Here is a 1,257-nt window from a genome sequence, read left to right on the forward strand (position 1 = left end):
GTTGTTAATAAAGAAGGAGCAATAAGCCTTAAGGTTACCGCTGGGCGTATTAAATTTACTAATATCTTATTTTCCTACGCGGATAGTGACCGGCCAGTAGTAAATAAGATTAGTTTTATAGTTAAGGGCGGGAAAATTATTACGCTTATTAGATAAAGCGGAAGCGGTAAGTCTATAGTCTTTAAGCTCTTATAACGGTTTATCGACCCTAATAAAGGGGATATTAAAATTAATGGCTAGAATACCTATAATGTTATATTAAGTAGCCTATAAGATAATATTGCAATTGTCCCCTAAAGCCTTAACTTACTAAATAAGTTAATTAAGGAAATTATTATATATGGGCTTAACGCTAAGGCTAATAAGATTAAGGAAGCCTATAAAGCCGCTTATGTATATAACTGGATAATGGGTTTTAAAACCTAATACGATACTAATATTAGGGAAGAAGGTGTTAAACTATTGGGTAGTAAGCGTTAACGCATTGCTATCGCGAGGGCTATTTTTAAAAATCTAAAGATTCTGCTTCTTAATAAAGCCTTATTTACTATAGATAATCTAACAGAGGTGCCGATTTGTAAATTACTTAAAAGTTAAGCAGAATGTTAAATAACTTTAATTATTGCTTATTGTCTTAATATAATTAAGCACGCCGATAATATTATTGTCTTAGAAAAAGGAGAGGTAATAGAAAGGGGAAGCTATACCGAGCTACTTAGTTAACGTAGGCTGTACTATATAATGTAGACTAGTGGTAAAAAGTAATAGATAGAGGTAGGGATAGGAGCTAAATAAAATAGAAAGCTAGTATATATACCTTACAGATAGTAATAATTTTACGTTAGTGGGCTGGTGGTATAGGTGCGCTAAACTTATAGTATATACTAAGACTTCTGTTTCCTGCCTTACCTACTATATAAATTTTAGGCTTTTAGCTTTTTGTGTTTAGCAAAGAATTTTTTGACATAGAGAAGGTCTTAATATAACTTGGCTATATTAAAGATATGCTTATTAGGCGGGGGAAAGATCCTATATATATAACCGAATTAAAGGAAAGCCTAATAAAACCTTTATGCAACTTAAGCATTAAAGAAAACTTTAAAGAAAAGCCTAATTTTGGTTTTAGATCTGCTAAGAAAGTAATAGATAATGTAAGTTTTAAATCCGCTAAAGATGAATTAGATAGTGGAGTAGAGGAATAGTTATAGGAATTTATAGAGGAATAGAAATAGGAATGCGTAGAGGAACGGGCTTAGG

General features: G+C 31.7%; 1 protein-coding gene across 1 annotated transcript; it reads left to right on the plus strand.

Moving 5' to 3' along the window:
* On the plus strand, window positions 1-156 carry K441DRAFT_548023 (uncharacterized protein; the record flags this gene model as incomplete). Its single annotated transcript, XM_067642940.1, has 1 exon — window positions 1-156. A coding segment is annotated over one exon (156 nt), but the record flags the coding sequence as incomplete, so codon positions are not given.
* Between the last annotated feature and the right edge of the window lie 1,101 nt (window positions 157-1,257).

Source organism: Cenococcum geophilum (genome assembly GCF_001692895.1).
Source record: "Cenococcum geophilum 1.58 unplaced genomic scaffold K441scaffold_10, whole genome shotgun sequence".
Lineage (NCBI taxonomy): Eukaryota > Fungi > Ascomycota > Dothideomycetes > Gloniales > Gloniaceae > Cenococcum > Cenococcum geophilum.